General features: G+C 47.5%; 1 protein-coding gene across 1 annotated transcript in view; it reads right to left on the bottom strand.

Annotated features, from left to right (window-relative positions):
- Positions 1-222: 222 nt before the first annotated feature.
- The window catches only part of Galnt6 (polypeptide N-acetylgalactosaminyltransferase 6), a 50,443-nt gene continuing 30,992 nt past the window's right edge, over positions 223-19,673 (bottom strand). The window contains exons 5-12 of the mRNA XM_013018777.1: positions 18,058-18,207; positions 16,793-17,027; positions 11,606-11,723; positions 9,623-9,823; positions 8,798-8,929; positions 7,680-7,784; positions 3,065-3,217; positions 223-1,201 (exon numbers count right to left, since the gene is read on the bottom strand). Coding sequence (XP_012874231.1) covers positions 1,088-1,201; positions 3,065-3,217; positions 7,680-7,784; positions 8,798-8,929; positions 9,623-9,823; positions 11,606-11,723; positions 16,793-17,027; positions 18,058-18,207 — 1,208 coding nt within the window. The 3' untranslated portion in view covers positions 223-1,087. The remainder of the gene's footprint in view (positions 1,202-3,064; positions 3,218-7,679; positions 7,785-8,797; positions 8,930-9,622; positions 9,824-11,605; positions 11,724-16,792; positions 17,028-18,057; positions 18,208-19,673) is intronic.

Here is a 19,673-nt window from a genome sequence, read left to right as displayed (position 1 = left end):
CTGCCAATACCTTATTGGGCCCATGACTGGGTGGTGCTGGGTGAATTCATTGGTCTGGCTTTAGTTTCAGAATATGAAATGAAAGGGCTGGACTAAAGTACAGTTTCAAACCAGGCTTAGCAGACCTTCTTGAACTCCCTGGATCTCCCATGCCACTATGCTTTTTAATCTAGCTTAAAAGGACCTGGGATGGAAACTTGAAAACAAACAAAAAACAAAATCCCTGGTTCCAGGAGCTTCTTCAATACTAATATCCCAGGATTCTCAGTGTGGTCTCCTTCCACCAGCCAACCCAGTTCTAGGCTTTATGGAGGCCAGGCAGTGAGAAATGATCAGAACGGGGAGAAGAGGGAATGGCAAGGCTGGTGGCTATCTAGTGTTCTTATGCTGTGGCAGGTGCCCTGGTTCAGTGCTGAAGACCACCAGCTCCAGCCAACACAGTGGAAGGGGCTGTCAACCAACACATAACAGCTGGGAAACCACACACAAGCTCCTTTACCTCTCTCTGCTTCTCCCCTCCTCTCCCTCCCTTCCTTCCATTCTTTCTTCCTTCCACTGAGCTATGCCCTAGCCAGGCCTCAGCTCTCTTATCTGCAGTTTGGGTGTGGTGGTTTCTGAGTGCAAATGAAGATAAAGAACACCTGGCAGGATGCTTTCTAAAAATGCAAACATAGTTCCACACACCCTGTGTGTTAGCAAGGGAGGCTCCTGTGGCCTCCAGTCTATTGGAGAACATCTGTTTCTCCATTCTGTAGGCACTTGGATGACTGGGGCTTGGAGACGTGGCTGTATTAGTCATCTTCCTAAGCTTGGCATTACTGCCCTGGGCCCTTGGCACTGCAGCCATGGTCCCTGGCTGCCTTCTTTGCTTTAGAGGTCTGTTGCTGGGCCAGGTATCATGTGTCCCTAGCTCCTTCCATTAGTGTGAGATGAGCCCTGTTGTTGCAAGGAGCAAGAAGGTCCTGTGCTGACATCCAGTGGGCTTGGGAATCCATCTTGGAGGCCTACAGAGGAGCTGGTGATAAGGTCCCCAGATGCTTGGCAATCCTAGTTCCTGAGAGACCTTCCCTCTGGGGACAACTGGCATCTAGACAAAGAGCCAGAGCTGGTGTGGGTCCCTTGGATTGCAGGGTGCCATGGCTGGCTTTTTGTCCTGGGATGTCAGGCAGGTACCAGATCCTGAGTTCCTAATCAGTTGATCCTAAAAGACAACACAGAAAAAGGGTCAGTGTGGCCAAAGACTTCTAAGTGTTATTGGGGGACAATGAGATGGGGGATATCTGACAAAAGGCAAAGGATGAAGACAGATGCTATTTGAAAAAGGGGGAAGAAACCAAGTGCTGGTGGCTCCTGATAACCAGGAGGCTGAGATCTGAGGATCATGGTTCAAAGCCAGCCCAGGCAGGAAAGACTAAAAGACTCTTCAGTTAACCAGCAAAAAGTTGGAAGTGGAGGTGGGGCTCACGTGGCTGAGTGTCTCCCTGAGCAAAGAAGCCAAGCAGGAGTGTAAGGCCTTGAGTTTAAGCCCTAGTACCGGAAGGAAAGAAAGAAAGAGAGAAGAAGGGGAAAGGGAAGGAAAGAGAAAAAGAAAGAGAAAGAAGAGAGAGAGAAAAGAAAGGAAGAAAGAAAGAAAAAAGAAAAAGAATAGAAGAAAGAAAAAAAGAGGGGAGAAAAGAAAGGGGAAGAACAGAAATATGATGGACAGGGCAAATTTGTTCAAAGTATACTGTGGACATATATAGAAATATGATCATGAAAGCTCCTCATAACACAAATGCATGTTCATTAAAAAAAAAGACCCCACACACCCCAAAAAGGTAAAGGAAATGCCGCAAGGCACAAAGAGGACCCTTGCAATTCCTTCCCTGGGGCGTGCCCATCTGCTGAGACGCAGTCTTGAGTTTCTCCCTATCTGGGGCTCATTCCCCATGTGCAGCGGAAGCCTGAGTTGCTGGAATCCAGGAGAACAAGGCAATGGACTCCCAGAAAACGGCTTTCAGGAGCTGCCCCTCCCACAGCTGGCCAGGGTGAAGGACCTAGGCTCCAATGCTCCCCCCATTTTCTGCCTTTGCTCATCCTTCCATTTTCCCCTTTCCTAAAGCTCCTCTTTCCCAGTGGTGGTACAATGGGAAGAACCAAGGCTTTCAAGTGAGACTTGAATAGGTTCAAGTCTCAGACTGCCATTTCTTGGTGATGGATCTTAGGCCAGTCACAGATTTGTTACGCTTCCTCTGGCTCAGATATCTACAGAAATGGAGACATTGTATACTAGGAAAGAGCCTCAGGAAGACTAAGTCTATGAGAGCCAGCCCTGTGCTTTGCACCTGGCACACAGAGGTGGACCAAGTCGTAGGTGATGCTTCACCTTCATCTCACCTACATACATTCAGCCTGTTATACCAGGGCAGGACTGGTCCCATGTTAATTAAATAACTTTATTTTTCTTTTTTTGTCAGTTGTGGGGCTTGAACTCAGGGCCTGGACACTGCCCCTGAGCTCTTTTGTTCAAGACTAGCACTCTACCACCCTGAGCCACAGTTCCACTTCCAGTTTTCTGGTGGTTAATTGGAGATAAGAGTCTCAAAGACTTTCGTGTCTGGGCTGGCTTTGAACTGTGATCCTCAGATCTCAGCCTCCTGAGTAGCTAGGATTACAGGCGTGAGCCACCAGTGGTCATATTCATTTATTTTTGTGTATGTGTTGGTACTAGGGCTTGAACTCAGGTCCTTGCGCTCTCATTTGGCTTTTTCACTCAACACTGGCACTCTACCTTGAGCTATACCTCCACTTCTGGCTTAAAAAATATTAATTGGAGATAAGTATCTCATGGACTGGCTTTGAACTGTGACTCTCTTATCTCAGCTTTCTGAGTAGCTAGGATTACAGGCATGAGCCACCGCTGCCCAAGAAGTCCTATCTTCATACTCAGCCGGGACTAACCACCACCAAACATCACTCCCGCCCTCAGAGCCCGGCTGTGCCAAGCCTACCCTCCCACACTTTTCAAAACATCCTAATCTTTCCATGGTGGCTCAAGGCAGAAGATGGCAGATTCTTGACTCACCTGAGTGAATTCCCATTCCTCGTCCTTGGGCACTTGGCTGTTCTTGCCAGTGAAGTGGCAACTCCGGAGGCCCAGCGTGCTGTCACTGGCATGTAGACACAGCTGCTTTGCAATATTGTGACGAAGGTCCTTCTGGGTTGTGTACTCAAAGTACTGGAAGTCAAGACAAGGAGGTGAAGAGCAGATGGAAAGTCTGCCCACCACACACCACAGCCACCTAGTTACACAGCCTCCTGGGGAGGAGGGCCCATGGGAGGCCAGGCCTAGGTATTTAGTAATTTATGTGTTACCCTCAGAGGTGTGTTTAAAAAAAAACATATCTGGGTTATCTTGGAATCACAGTTCGTATGTATATACATTCTTGTGTGTGTGAACTTGAACTCAGGACCTCATGCTTGCTCAGCTTTCTTGCTCATGGCTGGTGCTCTACCAGCTGAGTCATGCCTCCAACTTTAGGCTTTTTGCTGGTTAGTTGGGGATAAGAGTCCTAAGATTAGCTGGGTGCCAGTGGCTCACGCCTATAATCCTAGCTATTCAGGAGGCTGAGATCTGAGGATCATGGTTCAAAGCCAGCCAGGGCAGGAAAGTCCGTGAGATTCTTATCTCTAATTAACTACCAGAAAATCAGAAGTGGAGCTGTGGCTCAAGTGGCAGAGCACTTGTCTTGAGCTGAAGAGCTCAAGGACAGTGTCCAGGCCTGGAGTTCAAGCTCCATGACTGACAAACAAACAAACAAAAAAAAGAGTCCCAAGATTTGTCTGCCTGGGCTGGCATCAAATCAAGATCCTCAGATCTCAGCCTCCTGAGTAGCTAAGATTATAGGTGTGAACCACTAGAACTTGGCAGACTTCATGCATATATATTCTCTAAAATAACTAAAACTTAGAATTTACCTTAGTCTTGTTTTGAGCACATTCTATGAATAATGTGCTGGATATGGTAGTTTTACTTTTGTGTTTATGTGTTTGTTTCTTTTGAGAGAGGATCATCCTATGTAACCCAGGCTGGCCTCAAATTTGTAATCTTCCTGCTTTAGCCTCCCAAGTCCTGGGATTACAGGCCTATACTACTCTATCTAGTTCCTAGTTCCATTTTTGCTAATAGATTACTATTAGAAGAAAAAATGGTGCTTGCTTCGGCAGCACATATACTAAAATTGGAACAATACAGAGAAGATTAGCATGGCCCCTGAGCAAGGATGACACGCAAATTCATGAAGCATTCCATATTTTTGGAGTCAAAGCAGACACTCTGAAAACATTACAGGATGGAATAGGAGAAACCCCAGGTCTCCTTGGCACAGGCCGAAATTTTCTTAATAGAGACCCAGAAACACAACAAATCAAAGAAAGGTTGGGCAAATGGGATTGCATGAAATTGCAGAGCTTCTGCATGGCAAAGAACATAGCTAGCAAGATCAATAGAAAGCCCACAGATTGGGAGAAGATCTTCACTAGCCATACAATGGACAAGGGTCTCATATCTAAAATATACCTGGTACTCAAAAACTTAAATCCCCCAACAACAAATCCTCAAAGAAACAACGGCCCAATAAATAAGTGGGCTAAAGACTTACAGAGAAACTTTTCTGAAGAGGAAAGAAGGATGGCCAATAGACACATGAAGAAATGCTCAACCTCCCTAGCCATTAAAGAAATGCAAATTAAAACAACATTGAGATACCACGTCACCCCAGTTAGAATGACTATAATCAAGAACTCTCATAACAACAGATGCTGGAGGGGATGTGGACAGAAGGGAACCTTACTGCATTGTTGGTGAGACTGTAAACTTATTCAACCACTTTGGAAAGTAGTATGGAAGTTCCTCAAAAGACTCCACATAAAGTTCCCCTATGACCCAGCAATCCCACTTTTGGGCATTTACCCGAATGATCACAAAGAAGACAATACTAAAGCTACCAGTACAACTATGTTTATTGCAGCCTTATTTACCATAGCTAAGACATGGAACTAACCCAGATGTCCCTCAGTAGATGAAAGGATCAAGAAAATGTGGTATATATACACAATGGAATTCTATGCCTCCATCAGAAAGAATGACATTGCCCCATTTGTTAGGAAATGGAAAGACTTGGAAAAAAATTAAGTGAAGTAAGTCAGGCCCAAAGAAATATAGGTCCCATGGTTCCCCTTATTTGCAATAACTAGTATATATCTGAGACAAACAGATACTGTCAGACAAGTTGATGTTAGGCGAAATGAACCCCAAGATAAGGATTCAAATGTTTTTTTTCTTTCTTGCAATTGTTTCCAACATATTTATAAGATGATTTCTTTGTTGCTTTGTATGTACCTCCCCCACAGTATAACCCCTGCTTTCACTGTATTTGATGTTGATATAATTTGTGGAGGGGAAGGGAAAAAAAACTGTTTAAATAGGGATACAGGTGGACCCATTACAACAATGAGATGTACAAGATGTTATGTCAAAAAATGAACTTTACAACTTTGGCGGGGTGGGTGGTGGTGGGGGTGGTGGGATGGTGGTAGGGGATGTGGGAGGTGGGGGAGTGGAGATGGGAAGGGATGGGAAGGGGAAACAAAGGAGGAGGCAACAATGCTTGATAAGAAATGTACTCACTATCTTGCCCATGTAATTGTAACCCCTCTATATGGTATTTTCACAATAATAAAAAAAAAGAAAAAATGTTGCTGGGTATGTGGTGCAGACCTGTAATCCAAGCTACAAGGAAGCAGAGATGAAAAAATCTCTGTTCGAGGCCAACCTGGGCAAAATAATTAGTACAAACCTATCCCCACAACAAGCTAGGTATGGTGGCACATGACTGTAGTCCCAGCTATACAGGAGGCAGAGGTAGGAGTGTCATGCCCAGGACAGCTTAGGCAAAATCACAAGACTTTATTTGAAAAATAAGGTTTAGAAGGATTGAGGATGGCTCAAGTACTAGTTCAAATCCAACACCCTGATTTCAAATCCCAGTACAGCTTAAAGAAAAAGTTAAGCCAGGAGCCAGTGGCTCATGCTTGTAATCCTAGCTACTCAAGAGGCTGAGATCTGAGGATGGAGGTTCAAAGCCAGCCCAGGTAGGAAAGTTTGTGAGACTCTTATCTCCAATAAACCATCAGAGAACTGGAAATGGCACTGTGGCTCAAGTGGTAGAGCATTAGCCTTGGGCTGAAGAGCTGAGGGACAGTATCCAGGCCCAGAGTTCAAGCCCCACGACCCCCCAAAATTTTTTTTAAAAAGTTTTTTTTTTTTTAAAGTCAGGCACTAGTGGCTCATATCTATAATTCTAGCTACTCAGGAAGCAGAGATTAAGAGGATCATGGCTCAAGGTCAGCCTGGGCAAAGAATTCCTGAGACCTCATCTCAGTCAATAGCTAGATGGAACAGCATGCTTCTGTCATACCAGCTGTATGAGAAGCAGAAATAAGGGATTACAGGCCAGGCCAGCCTCTGGCCAATAAACAAACAAACAAATAGTTCATTAATATATCATTTAAAATCTGCTTACAGGCCAGTGGTGCTGTAGAAGAGACAGTTTTTTTTTTTTTTTTTTGGTTGGTCGTGGGGCCTGAACTCTGGGCCTGGGCGCTGTCCCTCAGCTCTTCAGCTCAAGGCTAGCACTCTACCACTTGAGCCATAGTACCACTTCTGGCTTTTTCTGCTTACGTGGTGCTGAGGAATCAAACCCAGGGCCTCATGCACTCTATCACTGAGCCACCTTCCCAGCCCCAAGAGGCAGCTTTTGAATAGCCCTGACTTCATGCATATGACCACAGCCCATTTAGTGTCAGTGTCCCAAGCCATTCCTTTAGTTGCTTCGGATGTCCATTTAACACAGTTTCTTAGGCTGGGGATATAACTCGGTAGAGAGTGTGCTTGCTTAGTATACCCAAGGCCCCAGGTTCAATACCAGAACTATGAAGAAAAAAGAAAAAGAGGTGCCTCTTATTTATTGGAGGCTGGCATGGGGGTTTTCCTCAGAGAGGTGCTAGGACATTGTAGTGTGAGATGCCAGAAGGTGATTGGGGTAGGATCCCAGTGGAGGTTGCTAGGCACTGAAGATATACTGTAGCTAGGCACCAGTGGCTCACACCTGTAATCCTAGATACCTGGGAGGTTGAGATTTGAGGATCAAGGTTTGAAGTCAGCTAGGGTGGGAAAGTCTATGATACTCTTAACGCCAATTAACCAGAAAAAAAAAAAAGCCAGATGTAGAAGTATGGCTCAAGTGGTGGAATGCTAGCCTTGGACTAAAAATCTCAGGGACAGTGCCTAGGCCCTGAGTTCAAGCCCCAAAGCTCCTCCCATGGAAAAGGCCATGTGGATGAGGAAATGGCAGTCTGCTGCTGGCCTCCACTTCCTCTCAATTGTGCTGCCCCCTCTTTCCATCCAGCTCCCACCATGGATGCCAGTGCTCTGCCCCTCAGTCCAGACTTCAGGCCTCATCTGTCTGTGCCATACTTCCCTCTCAGACTGGCATCTTCCCAAGGTTGGTACCTCCCCCACTCCCCAGGCTGTTTCCAATAGAGAAGGATCAGGGAAGGAGAGGAGGCTTGGAACCACAGGCTCCCCCCCGCCCCCCCGCCCCACACTCCCACCCTGGCCTGCCCCATGGGCTTTGTACCTGATTGCCACCAAGGCCGTGGCAGAAGTACATAATGAGGGGCTTCCCACCGCTGCGATTGTTCTCCCCCACGTCCAGACATTGTTCGGTGCCAAGGTTCTTGATCTGCAGAGTGGTAAGCACAGAAGGGAGCTGGGTTGGCCTAGCTGGAAGTTTCCTAGTTTGCAGTGTGAGGCCCAATGGGAATAAACATTCTCGTTTCTCTGTTCATTAACCAGGATGCCTGGAGTGAATAGCAAAGTAAGGTAAAGAAACCTGCCCCCACTCCAGGGCCGGGTGCTGGCGGCTCATGCCTGTAATCCTACTATTTAGGAGGCTGAGATCAGAGGTTTGAGGTTCAAAACCAGTTCGGGCAGGAAAGTGCATGAGACTCTTGTCTCCAACGAACCACCAGAAAACTGGAAGTGGTGCTGTGGCTCAAAAGGGTAGGGTGCTAGCCTTAAACAAAAAGAGCTGAGGGACAGCACAAAAAAGAACCCCCAAAGCTGGAAGGATAGAACTGGAGCCACTACAGGGCAGGATGAGCATTCCCACAGGATACCAAATGTCTGGAAGAAGCCCTCAACATGTAAGAGTTGCCTTAGGAGCAGACCGTGAGTGTCCCTGGAACTTTGCATTCCCTCCCCCAGCCCTTTTGGATGGGAAACTCTGGGGGTGTATGCAGCAGTGTTTTAACATGTCTTCCTGCCGATTCTGATGCATATTAATATTTTTGGGTGTGTGCCAGTACTGGGGTTTGAACTCAGGGCCTGAGCGCTGTCCCTGAACTTTTTCACTCAAGGCTAATGCTCTATGTTTGAGCCACAGTCCCACTTCTGGCTTTTTGCTAGTTAGAGATAAGAGTCTCAAGGACTTTCCTGCCCAGGCTGGCTTCAAACCTTGATCCTTAGATCTCAGCCTCCTCACTGGCTAGAATTACAGGTATGAGACACCAATGCTAGGTTTGTGTATTAACATTTGAGAAGCACTGCTCATGGGTTATTTTTCCCTTAGCAGGTTTTGGGCTACCCCAGGAAGCTCCAGAGGGGCCTCTTGGTGTATATCTTGGTTAAAGGAGGGTGGAAGGTATAAAGTAACGGTTGCGGTTAGTGTACTGATGGATTGATTCTCAAACTTACAGCTCCGTAGAAGGTGGGATTCAGGTCAGGAACAAACATCTCTGGATAGATGTTGTGCAGAAACCAGGAAAAGTTGCGACAGTGTAGTTGTTCCCTCAGTTGCAGTCGTTCTGAGATGTCACCAAAGGATTTCTGCCAATCAAGCCAGCCCCCTAAGAGTCAGTTCCACAGCCCTGACCTTCCAGCCCAAGCTGATGCAGCCTGGACAGCACACAGCTCCCTGGGGTACTCTGGCTCCTGCTCTTTCCTTCTCAGGACCTGATGAAGCTATTGGCTCAGTCTCACACCCAATCCCAAACCTCCTGCCTTGGTTTAGGAACCAATACTCCTATTCTTCTCAGAACCATTCCTTTTTTTTTTTTTTAACTACAGTACTGAGGCTTGAACTCAGGACCTCACTCTCTCAATTGGCTTTTTCTGCTCAAGGTTGGTGCTCTGTGACTTGAGCCACAGCTCCACTTCTAGCTTCTTGCTGGCTAATTGGAGATAAGAGTTTCAGGGACTTTTCTGCCTGGGCTGGCTTTGAACTTCGATCCTCAACCTCCCAAACAGCTAGGATTACAGGCACCAGCCATTCTTCCTATAAGTGGTTTTTCCCCAAATCTCTTACCTCCCCCCCCCCCCAAGGATTTAAGACTCATTAGATATGGACAATTAAGCCCTCTCTCTTTTTCTAGCTTTTGTTAGTTGGAGCCCTCTGCTGGGGGGGGGGTGAAGGAAGACTCAAGATAAAGGTGTGTTGTAGAGTTGGGGCGGCCTTGACGAGGGCCTGGGGTTCTGGACCCCTATTCACTCAAATGGCTTCCAATTGCCACTTCCTCTCACCTCCTGGGCCATCTTCGCTGCCTGTAGGTTTCTCCTGTAGAAAATCTTCTTGTAGTTGTCCATCCAGACCTCGGCCAGGCGCACTTGGTTACGAGCAATGACACTGGTGCCCTTGGGGAAGGTGTGGGGGCTCTTGGTACGGAACACATGGCCTACCACTGAGCAGGGGATGATCTCCAGCTGTCCCCCACACTGCCACACCTGCCACGAGAAGAGACAGGACAGGGCCTTCAGGGGGTGTGGCCAATCTCCCTCCAAGCAGCTCTCTTCAGTTCTCAGGGTGCCCAACACCAGGTCCCAAGACTCAGGGAAATGGGATTCTTTTTTCCCCCTGGAAAAAGGGACATTGACCATGCTTCTTCCTACACCACAACTACACAATTCCAGGCTCTCTAATGTTGGTTCCCTCTGATTCTAGCAAACATTGATTTGCAGGATCATGAGGTGGACAAAATGCCTATTTCAAAGAAAAGACAGTTGGTGAACTTTGTGTGTTTTTGTATACCTACTCTGAGTTCTGATCATTTGCTTTTTGATCTGGAACCATGATTTTTTTTTGTGGGGGGGGTGGTTTGGTCCTGGGGTTTGAAGTCTGGTAGTTTCCCTGGAGTCTCTTTGTGCTCAAGGCTAGCGCTTTACCACTTGAGCCACAGTGCCACTTCTGGCTTTTCCTGAGTAGTTTATTGGAAATAAGAGTCTCACAGACTTTCCTGCCTGGTCTGGCTTCAAGCAATGATCCTCATATCTCAGCCTCCTGAATAGCTAGGATTATAGGCATGAGCCACCAGTACCCAGCTAGAAATGTGATTTTTAATCAGCTCACCTAAGGGTTTACTAGAAACTGTAGTCCTTTCAAATAAGGCATTAATGCATGAATCACAGGACAGTCAACTGTCAGCGGGCACCAGGTAGTCACCTGGGACCTTAGCTTCCTAAGATAGGAGCTGCACAAATGTCAGAGGCTTATTGAGCAGTGTGAACTAGAATTATGGGAATTATGGAAACTGACCAAGTGACCATTTTCCTGAAACCTAAGATATTCATCCCTTCCACTGACTCATCTTTTGGGTTTTATTATTTTTATTTATTTATTTTTATTATTTTTATGCTGGTATTGAACTCATATTCTCCCTTGGCTTTTTCACTCAAGGCTGGTGCTCTACCACTTGAGCCACAGCTCCACTTTGGGCTTTTTGCCCAAATTGGAGATTAGAGTCTTACGGACTTTTCTGGCTGGCTTTAAACTATGTGTGATCCTTAGATATCAACCTCCTGAGTAGCTAAGATTACAGGCGTGAGCCACTGGTACCTGGCTTCTTTCGGGTTTTATATGATGAGGCACATGTGCTTCATTTTTGTGTGGCAACAATGAAAGCACAGAATCATAAGTGCAGTAATGGAAGAAGCTGTTTACATTATTTAACATGTGCCCGACACTGACAGATGACGTCATGAACAAACTCATTCACCTAGTACTTGATTTCTCACTGGCATAGGGGTTTGCACAGGTTTCACAGAGACAATCTTTCTTCTTGATCTAATCTTGATTTGTCCAGTTCCTAGAATCCCTGGGGTCTGCATCCACCAGAATCACAGTCCCCCTCTTGTCCCACAGTTATGAAGAGCTTGTTGAGGATAAACAAGGAAAATCCAAAGGCTACCAGAGGTTATGTCTTTTGATCTGGAGAGGGGAGCCTGAAGCCCCCACTCCCCCAAAAAGAGTTCCCAGTCCTCAGATGTCCAGCCCCGACGATCCCTAATATCCTCCCCTCTGAGAAGTTCTGCATGGTAATTTGTTTTAAGCAGTCTAACTGCCAGAGCCCCTGCCACGGACAAGGAGGGGAGCAGAGGAAGGGCAGAGCCATGGCAGGAACCAGCCACCCTATCAACTTCTGGTCCAGATGGGTCATTACCGACAGCCAGCTCTTCAAGCTGTGCCCTGGAATGCTGTAGTTCCCCCACAAAGCCCCTCTTCACTCTCACCCGGAAGGACATTTCCACGTTCTCCCCTCCCCAGATCTCCATCTGATTATCATAGGTACCGATGTGCTCAAAGTAGGCCTTGGAAATGGAGAAGAGGCCTCCAGCAAATGTTGGGGATCTAGAGAAACAGAGGGAGAAATGTGTGATGAGGGGAGCAACTTGTGGCCTCCACTCGTAGGCCTCCTAGCCTCTCTCCCTCCCTCCCTTTCCTTCCTGACATCCCAGGACAGGCAGTCACTCTTCCACTAAGCCACTCACTCTTGCTCATTGAGCTTTGATTATGTCCTCTCTCACTGCAGGACCAGGTCAAGGAGAGGTGTAATTAACATTCCTCCTCTAGAAGGTGCTCATTTGTTCAACCAGTGGTTTCTGAAATGCCAGCCTGTACTACAGGGTGAGCATCAGAGCTGATAAAGACAGCTGGGTCCCTCAGAATGCAATCCACCACCAGCGGAAAGCCCCATCACTGTTTTTTTTGACAGCAATGCGACAGATAATCTTTTTTTTTTTTTTCTGGTACTGGGGCTTGAATTCAGGGCCAGAGTGCTTTTATGCTCAAGTCTGGTGCTCTACCACTTGAGCCATACCCTCATTTCCAGCTTTTTTGTCTGGTTAACTGGGAATAAGAGTCTCCTGGACTTTCCTGCCTATGCTGGCTTTGAACCTTGATGCTCAGAACTTAGTCTCCTTGGTGCCTGGAATTTTTTTTTGTGTGTGTGTGCCTGTCCTGGGGCTTGAATTCAGGGCCTGAGTGCTGTCCCTGTTTTGTTCAAGGTTGGTGCTCTACCACTCAAGCCACACCCCACTTCCAGTTTTTTTGGTTGTTAACTGAAGAGTCTCTTGGACTTTTCTGCCTAGGCTGGCTTTGAACCACAATCCTCAGATCTCAGTCTCCTGAGTAGCTAGGATTACAAGTGTGAGCTACCAGCTCAGATAGTTAATTTTTACAAGCTAGATAAATTGGTTTTGGACATAGGCAGGATTCAATGAATGAATGAATGAATGAATATTAGCTGAGTGGACCCTATTCTGGATCAGGGTCCTTGATCTTTCAGGGATTCTAAGGCCATAGGAACCTAACCCTGGGGTTTTATACTACCAGAGAAACTTAACGTTTTGAGGAAAAGCAGCCAGTCACCTTGAACAGTAGCCACTGATAAGAGGGGCTGCTGGAATGGGGTAGGTAGACAGTGAGATTGGGCTCAATGTTTAGCAGGCTAGAGCTGCCCAAGAATCTGACTTTCAAACAAAGGCAGGGAGGTACAGTGAAGACACATTGATAAAAACAACTCATTTCTAGAATCTATGGACTTCAGTGGCCAGGAGGAAGAATAAGCACCAAGGGAGGTAGGAGTATAGGCCGGGATGGGCAGAAGCAGGTAATCAGCAGCTATTGGTTTCTATGCCAGGGTCAGGCTGGGTTAGACGAGACTTTGTTGTCCTCAGGGGCTGGCTTCCTATAGTATGACCAAGCAGAAACCGCTGGATTCCTAGAACCTACTAAGATATCTGAAACACAGTGGGGGCCCAGCCAGCAGTCATTAGATCTATATATCAAAGTGACTCTCACAAGCTGGGTGTCAGCGGCTCACTCCTGTAATCCTTGCTACACAGGAGGTGGAGCTGTGAGGATCATGGTTCAAAACCAGCCTGGGCAGGAAAGTCTGTGAGACTCTTATCTCCAGTTAACCAGAAAAAAAGCCTGAAGTGGAACTGTGGCCAAGTGGTAGAGTCCTAGCCTTGAGCAAAAAAGATAAAAGACAGCACCTAGACTTTAAGTTTAAGCCCTGATACTGGCACCAAAAAGAAAAAAAAAAAGCGGCTACAAGCACCTAGCTTTGGTTTTACTCTGTGGCTGCTCATCTCCCTCATGTTGGCTCCTGTGGCCAATTCTGGGAGGAATTTCATTTGGAAACCCTGGTGTTAAGGCTAGCTTCTTGTTCCTGGTTCTATCCTCTTCCAGGCATCCTAAAGTCCCATGTGGACCCAGAGAGGCTCAGAGCCAGCCGGGCGCTGGTGGCTCACGCCTGTAATCCTAGCTACTCAGGAGGCTGAGATCTGAGGATCGTGGTTCAAAGCCAGCCCGGGCAGGAAAAACCGTGAGACTCCTATCTCCAATAAACCACCAGAAAACCGGAAGTGGCGCTGTAGCTCAAGTGGTAGAGTGCTCGCCTTGAGCTGAAGAGCTGAGGGACAGCGCCCAGGCCCAGAGTTCAAGCCCCACGACCGACAAAAAAAAAAAAGAGAGGCTCAGAGTCCTAGAGCTCCACATGAGTACTTGGAGGCTAATGTGCTCTTAGAATTGCCCCTACTAAATACCAGGTATTTCCTGGCCTACTTCTCTGGGGGACTCTGGATCCTTCAGCTCTCCTATTAGCCTTTCTCCTTGTCTTCCTCCTTCTTCCCTCTTCTTCTTCCTCCTCTTCCTCTTCCTCCTTTTCCTTTCCTTTTCCTTTTCCTTTCCCTTCCTTTCCTTTCCTCCCTCTTCCTTCCTTCCTTCCTTCCTTCCTTCCTTCCTTCCTTTCTTCCTTCCTTCCTCCCTCCCTCCCTTCCTTCCTCCCTTCCTTCTTTCCTTCCTTCTCCTCTTTCTCTTCTTCCTCCTCCATGTCAGACTTGGGTCTTGAACTCAGGGCCTGGGCCCTGTCCCTTAGCTTTTCCCCCTCAAGGCTGAACTCCAGCATTTGAGTGACACCTCCACTTTTAGATTTTTGGTAGTTAATTGGAGATGAGTCTCATACATCTTTCTGCTTGGCCTGGCTTTGAACCTTGATCCTCAGATCTCAGCCTCCTGAGTAGCTAGGATTCTGCTCCTGAGTCAGGGGTATCTAGCCAGTCACCAGCTTTGAGAGTGAGGGCTCAAGGCCCTCTTGGTGCTTGGGGCAAGCCACGTGTGCTGCCAGGATATTTGGAATTAGGCACAAATACACTTCTCAGACACTGGAACTTTGTCCTCCGGTTGTATAGTCTTTGGCTATCAGAGCCTGAGACTTTTGTGAGGGTGGAGACCAGGTGCCCTGCCCTGGACCCGTGCAGCTGGGTGCCTGGCCCTAGGTTGGGTGGGATTTGTTGCAGCACAGGCAAAACAAAAGGCATCTATAAAACAAGTGGACTGTTGATAAGGAGTTCTGATTCCTTTTCTCTCTCTGTTTTCCCTCTCTAATGGAGACAGAACAGCCAGCCAGGATTCATGGGGTTTCACTACATGGCCTCCATGTAGGCCCTCTCACCTGAGATTCTGGGGAAGCATTTCTTAGGATTCTGAGCAGCTGAAGAGGAACCCCAACATTCTTTCCAAGCCTTCCCTCTAGTCTCTGACCACTATATCCCAACCTCTGCTTTCCTCCAGCCCTGAGGTTTATTCAGTTGACCCTTAGGTCTTCTGGCCAGAAGAGGAAAACAGGAACACACCAAATCTGATCTGAAACAACGGTTAAGACAGATAGTCTGGAAGTGGCGCTGTGGCTCCAGTGGTAGAATGCTCACCTTGAGCTGAAGAGCGCAGGGATATTGCCCAATCCCAGAGTTCAAGCCCCAGGACCGACAGAAAAAAAAAAAAAAAAGACAGATGGTCTTGCTGGGTGCCAGTGTCTCATGCCTATAATCCTAGCTACACAGGAAGCTGAGATCTAAGGATCATAGTTCAAAGCCAGCTTGGGCAGGGAAGTCAGTGAGATTTTTTTTTTTTGCCAGTCCTGAGGCTTGAACTCAGGGCCTAGGCACTGTTCCTGAGCTTCTTTTGCTCAAGGCTAGTACTCTACCACTTGAGCCACAGCGCCACTTCTGGCCTTTTCTGTTTATGTGGTACTGAGGAATCGAACCCAGGGTTTCATGCATGCTAGGCAAGCACTCTATACTACGCCACATTCCCGGACCTCAGTGAGATTCTTATCTCCAATTAACCACCAAAAAAAGGCCAGAAGTGGAGCTGTGGCTCGAATGATAGAGTGCTAGTCTTGAGTGGAAAAAATAAAGTGTCCATGCCCTGAGTTTAAGCCCCATGACCTACACACACACACACACACACACACACACACACACAGAGTCTCTAATAGCACCTGCACTAGGTGTACAGGGATGGAGAAGCAGGTGAGAGGGAGCTTAGCCCAGCTGGACTTTAAACAGTGGATTAAACTTCCGTCTCCACCTAACAATGCAGGACCTGGCAAGCTAATCCTAAGGGCATAATGCTTGTTTTATAGGGCTTTGAGCCCAAGAATAGTTGTGTGTGTTTGTATGTGTGTGTGTGTGTGTGTATGCACATGCATGCTTGTGCAGTGTGCATGTGCGTGTGTGTGTGTGTGTGTGTATTCTTTTTTTTTCTTTGTCATGGGGCTTGAACTCTGGGCCTGGGCGCTGTCCCTCAGATCTTCAGCTCAAGGCTAGAGCTCTACCATTTGAACCACAGTGCCACTTCTGGTTTTCTGTGGTTTATTGGAGATAAGAGTCTCATGGAGTTTCCTGCCCCGGGGTTGGCTTTTAGCCATGATCCTCAGATCTCAGCCTCCTGAATAGCTAGGATTATAGGCGTGAGCTACCGACACCCAGCTGTGTGTGTCCTTAAGCTTGAGCTCAGTGTCTCCCACTCTTGCCTGTCTTTTTCTGGTGCTCTGCCACTTGAGCCGCATCTCCACTTTGGGCTTTCTGTTGGTTAATTGGAGATAGAGAAGTTTCTCAAATTTATCTGCCTGGGCTGGCTTCAAACTTCCATCCTCAGATCTTAGCATCCTGATTAGCTAAGATTATAGATGGGAGTCAACTAGCACCTGGCAACTTTAACATTTAAAAAGTGCTGAAAGAAATCAAAACCAAAAGAACAATACAATGCATTGTATATGGTTGGCAAAACTTAAGATGGTTACTATCTGACCCTTTTCAGATTAAGTCTGGTCAGCTGTAGCAAACTTTTAGCTGCAGAAAAGTGACCTAGTGCATTTTATTCTAATTAACCATTTAAAAAGTCAGAAGTGGAGCTGTAGCTCAAGTGATAGAGTGCTAGTTTTTAGCAAACAAAAAAAAAAGACAAAAAAAACCCCCTCAGGGATAGTGCCCAGGCTCTGAGTTCAAGTCCTAGGACTGGCACAAAAACAAAAACAAAACATGTCAAGTGTTTGATAGAGCGTCTAATAAATACTGGTGTGTTAGGAGGGTGATGGCCGGGTTGGGGGGTCACCAGGCGGTGGTCCTTACTTGATGGGATAGGTCTCATCCTTGCGCCTCTGCTTCTCATGTGCAGGTAGAGTCTCCCAGCCGAAGGTCAGGCTCCAGTCAAAGTTACCGCGGCTATGGACTCGGCCCGTCTGCACCGGCTTGGAGAACTTGAAAGTATTAAGGTCGATGGTGACAATGTCCGGGCTCACCACTGCCGTCTTGTCCTCAGCAATTCGAGCCAGCAGCGGCTCTAGCCAGCCATGGAAGCACTCACCTGTAGACCCAGACAGCCATAGCCAGATCACACCCCTTCTTGGGGGGATGGGCGGGACACAGCAGGATCGGGGACCTGCCCCCATCCTCTGGTTACTGTCAGAGCATTGGGTGATCTCTCACCCCACCACCCCTTGAAAGATGGAGGTGACTTTGGAAGGGGGAATGGAGGTCTCAGGAGAGTAATATTCTCAACTGCAGTGATACAAAAGCACAAGGCAGGCTCTGCATAGGGATCTTCAAAGTCCCAGTCCCCCCAACAAAAGAGTGGATTTTGGAAAGGAGTGTTTACCTCCCCCAGAGTATTTGCATACCAAGTTCTATTCAATTGTATACTTTCCTCAACTTTTGAAACTTCCAGTGAACTTCAATTGTACACTTTCCTCAACTTTTCAAACGTCAGTGAACAAATATTGCTTTGTCTGGCTTGTTGGAATCTAATTTTGTTAGATGAGCAAGGATGAACTCAGTCTCATTTTACAAATGAGAAAACTTGCCGGGTGCTGGCAGCTCATGCCTGTAATCCTAAACCACTCAGCAGGTTGAGATCTGAGGATCACAGTTCAAAGTCAGCCCAGGCAGGAAAGTTGGTGAGCCTCTGATCTCCGAGTCCCCAATATTTGTCACTGCTCATGAGGAACAACCTCTCATCTGTACCCCACAATGGTGGGGAGATGTTCTGGTTTTGGTCAAGAGGGAGATATTTCTTGGCTCCACATTTCTCCCTCCTACAGGAAAGCTCCCCACAATCCAATTCTCCCTGTAAGAGGATCTCTCGTGAGTGGCAGGTATGTGGATGGGGAAAGAGGTAGGAATGAACAACTGGTGGTCCAGATCACACTCCAAGATTTGGGGGTCACCAATTGTTTTAGGGCTGTTCATGCCTCTTGAGGAAGAGGCAGAAGTGGATGAGGGTCCCAAGCCTCTTATCCTAGAACTGTACTACAGGACAGTTCCCACCCTGCATTCTGCCAGGGAGAGAAGCCGGAGACTTAGAACTTCAGGGTGCCAGGCACATGTCTGTTACTCACAGTGAGCATCCAGGAAGGTGAGCACCTCTGCCTGTGCTACGCTGGCCCCCAACAGCCGGGCAGTGATCAGCCCCTTCCGCTCTTCCTGCCGTACCACCCTCACGATCTGCAGCTGCTGCACGTACCGCTCCAGTTTCTCCTTCAAGTATTCTGCAAGGGACAAGGCTATTGTTGCCAGTCTGCCATTGTTGCAAACCTAATCCCCTGTGGGCACAAAGCTGGTGCCCCAGGCCTGAATGTCAACCCTCCCACACACCTGCTCTGAGACATTCATTCTACAGAAGGCAAAGGCGGGGAAGGAGACAGGGGAACAGAGTAGAAGGAAGCCCTGACTTCTGGCCAGGCCCAAGCCCTGCCTGCTACACTGGTGCCAGGGGCACCTCCTCTATTATCTTAAAGCTGTGTTTCTTTAGTCTCCATCAGAGTCTACACTTCTAGCAATGGCTGTTTGATGCCTTACTCAGTGTTTCCACTGTCTCAGAGCTACCATTCTGGCTGCCTTTGTCCTCTTTGTAGCCCTCTCAGTGTCTGTCATTTCCGGTCTCCTATCTCTTTACAGTAAGTTCATCTGATAGAGACGACACAGAAGATATAGATGCTGATTTCTCCTGTGTGTGCCCATCCTCGGGCTTGCACTGTCCCATAGCTCTTTTGCTCAAGGCTAGCACTCTATTACTTGAGCCACAGCCTCATTTCTGGCCTTTTGGTAGTTAATTGGAGATAGTCTCACAGACTTTCCTGCCTGGGCTGGCTTTGCACTGGGATCCTCAGATCTTAGTCTCCCGAGTAGCTAGGATTACAGGCATGAGCCACGGGTACCCAGCTACATGATGTTGATTTCTTGCTTGCTGAATCAGCAGCTTTTTGTTGTTGTTTGGTAGCATTGGGGAATGGAACCCAGGGCCTGGTACAGTACAGTCAAACTATCACTGAGCTACATCCTCAGCCCCAATCCTCTCAATTTCTTCTTCTGCATATGGAACTTTCCCCACTGTGGATTGTGGGGGTTGAACTCAGGGCCTGGGCACTGTCTCTGAATGTTTTTGCTTAAGGCTAGTGCTCTACTACTTTGAGTGACTGGTCCACTTCTGGTTTACTGGTGGTTAAGTGGACATAAGAGCCTCACAAGCTGGGTGCCAGTGGCTCACGCCTGTAATCCTAGCTACTCAAGAGGCTGAAATCTGAGGATCTCGGTTCAAAGCCAGCCCAGGCAGGAAAGTCCATGAAACTCTTATCTCCAATTAACTACCAGAAAACCGGAAGTGGCACTGTGGCTCAAGTGATAGAGCACTGGCCTTGAGCTGAAGAGCTGAGGGGCAGCGCCCAGGCCCAGAGTTCAAGCCCCATGATCCAACCAAAAAAAAAAAAAGAGTCTCACAGACTTGCTTGACTGGGCTGGCTTTAAACTAAGATCGTCAGATTTCAGCCTCCAGAGTAGCTAGGATTACAAGTGTGAGCCACTGTTACCCTGCTACATATGGAACTTTTTTTTTTTTTGGGTCCAGTCGTGGGGCCTGGGCACTGTCCCTCAGCTCTTCAGCTCAAGGCTAGCGCTCTACCACTTGAGCCACAGTGCCACTTCTGGCTTTTTTTCTGCTTATGTGGTGCTGAGGAAT

Source organism: Dipodomys ordii, unplaced genomic scaffold (assembly GCF_000151885.1).
Source record: "Dipodomys ordii isolate 6190 unplaced genomic scaffold, Dord_2.0 Scaffold42, whole genome shotgun sequence".
NCBI classification, from domain to species: Eukaryota; Metazoa; Chordata; class Mammalia; order Rodentia; family Heteromyidae; genus Dipodomys; species Dipodomys ordii.
The sequence above is the reverse complement of the archived record's forward strand: the minus strand, read 5'-3'. Positions and strand labels throughout refer to the sequence as shown.